Consider the following 482-nt stretch of genomic DNA (forward strand, 5'->3'; position numbering starts at 1 on the left):
TCAACATTTTATACATACCCCGGATCGTTGGGGATTTCGTCAGTTGAGTTTGTCTGTGGAGTTTGAGAGTCCATCTTCATATTTTTGTAAAAAATGTCCAAACACTACGGCTAAACTAAAAATCCTACGTCGTTCACGGTTTCTTCTTCTTCTCTGTCTGTCTGTCTGTCTGTCGGTCGGTTGGTCGGTCGGTCGGTTGGTCGGTCGGTCGGTCGGTCGGTCGGCCTGTCTGCCTGCCTGCCTGCCTGCCTGCCAGTCTGCCTGTCTGTCAGTCAGTCTGTCTGTCTGTCCTCTCTTGCAAGCGCACGTGGGGGCCGCTTAGACCGTTGAAAAAGCTGAGCTCAGTTTCACTCACTCACTCACTCATTCACGTATTCACTCACTCACTTTACTGCCTTACAGCTTAACTCTCACCCTGCTACTCTCTCTACTTTCACTCTTTCCCTTTTTCTCTGTCCCCCCTCTCTCTCAATCTCTCTCTT

The 482-nt window shown here is 49.8% G+C and overlaps 1 protein-coding gene across 2 annotated transcripts in view; it reads right to left on the minus strand.

The window, feature by feature from the left end:
- Positions 1-159, minus strand: part of LOC106872072 (RNA-binding protein Musashi homolog 2) — a 297,794-nt gene extending 297,635 nt beyond the window's left edge. For both annotated transcript variants that reach the window (XM_014918924.3, XM_089353366.1), the window contains exon 1: positions 19-159. In XM_014918924.3, coding sequence (XP_014774410.1) covers positions 19-80 — 62 coding nt within the window. In that variant the 5' untranslated portion in view covers positions 81-159. The remainder of the gene's footprint in view (positions 1-18) is intronic.
- Between the last annotated feature and the right edge of the window lie 323 nt (positions 160-482).

The sequence above is a fragment of the Octopus bimaculoides genome, chromosome 6, assembly GCF_046866305.1.
Source record: "Octopus bimaculoides isolate indiv1 chromosome 6, ASM4686630v1, whole genome shotgun sequence".
NCBI classification, from domain to species: Eukaryota; Metazoa; Mollusca; class Cephalopoda; order Octopoda; family Octopodidae; genus Octopus; species Octopus bimaculoides.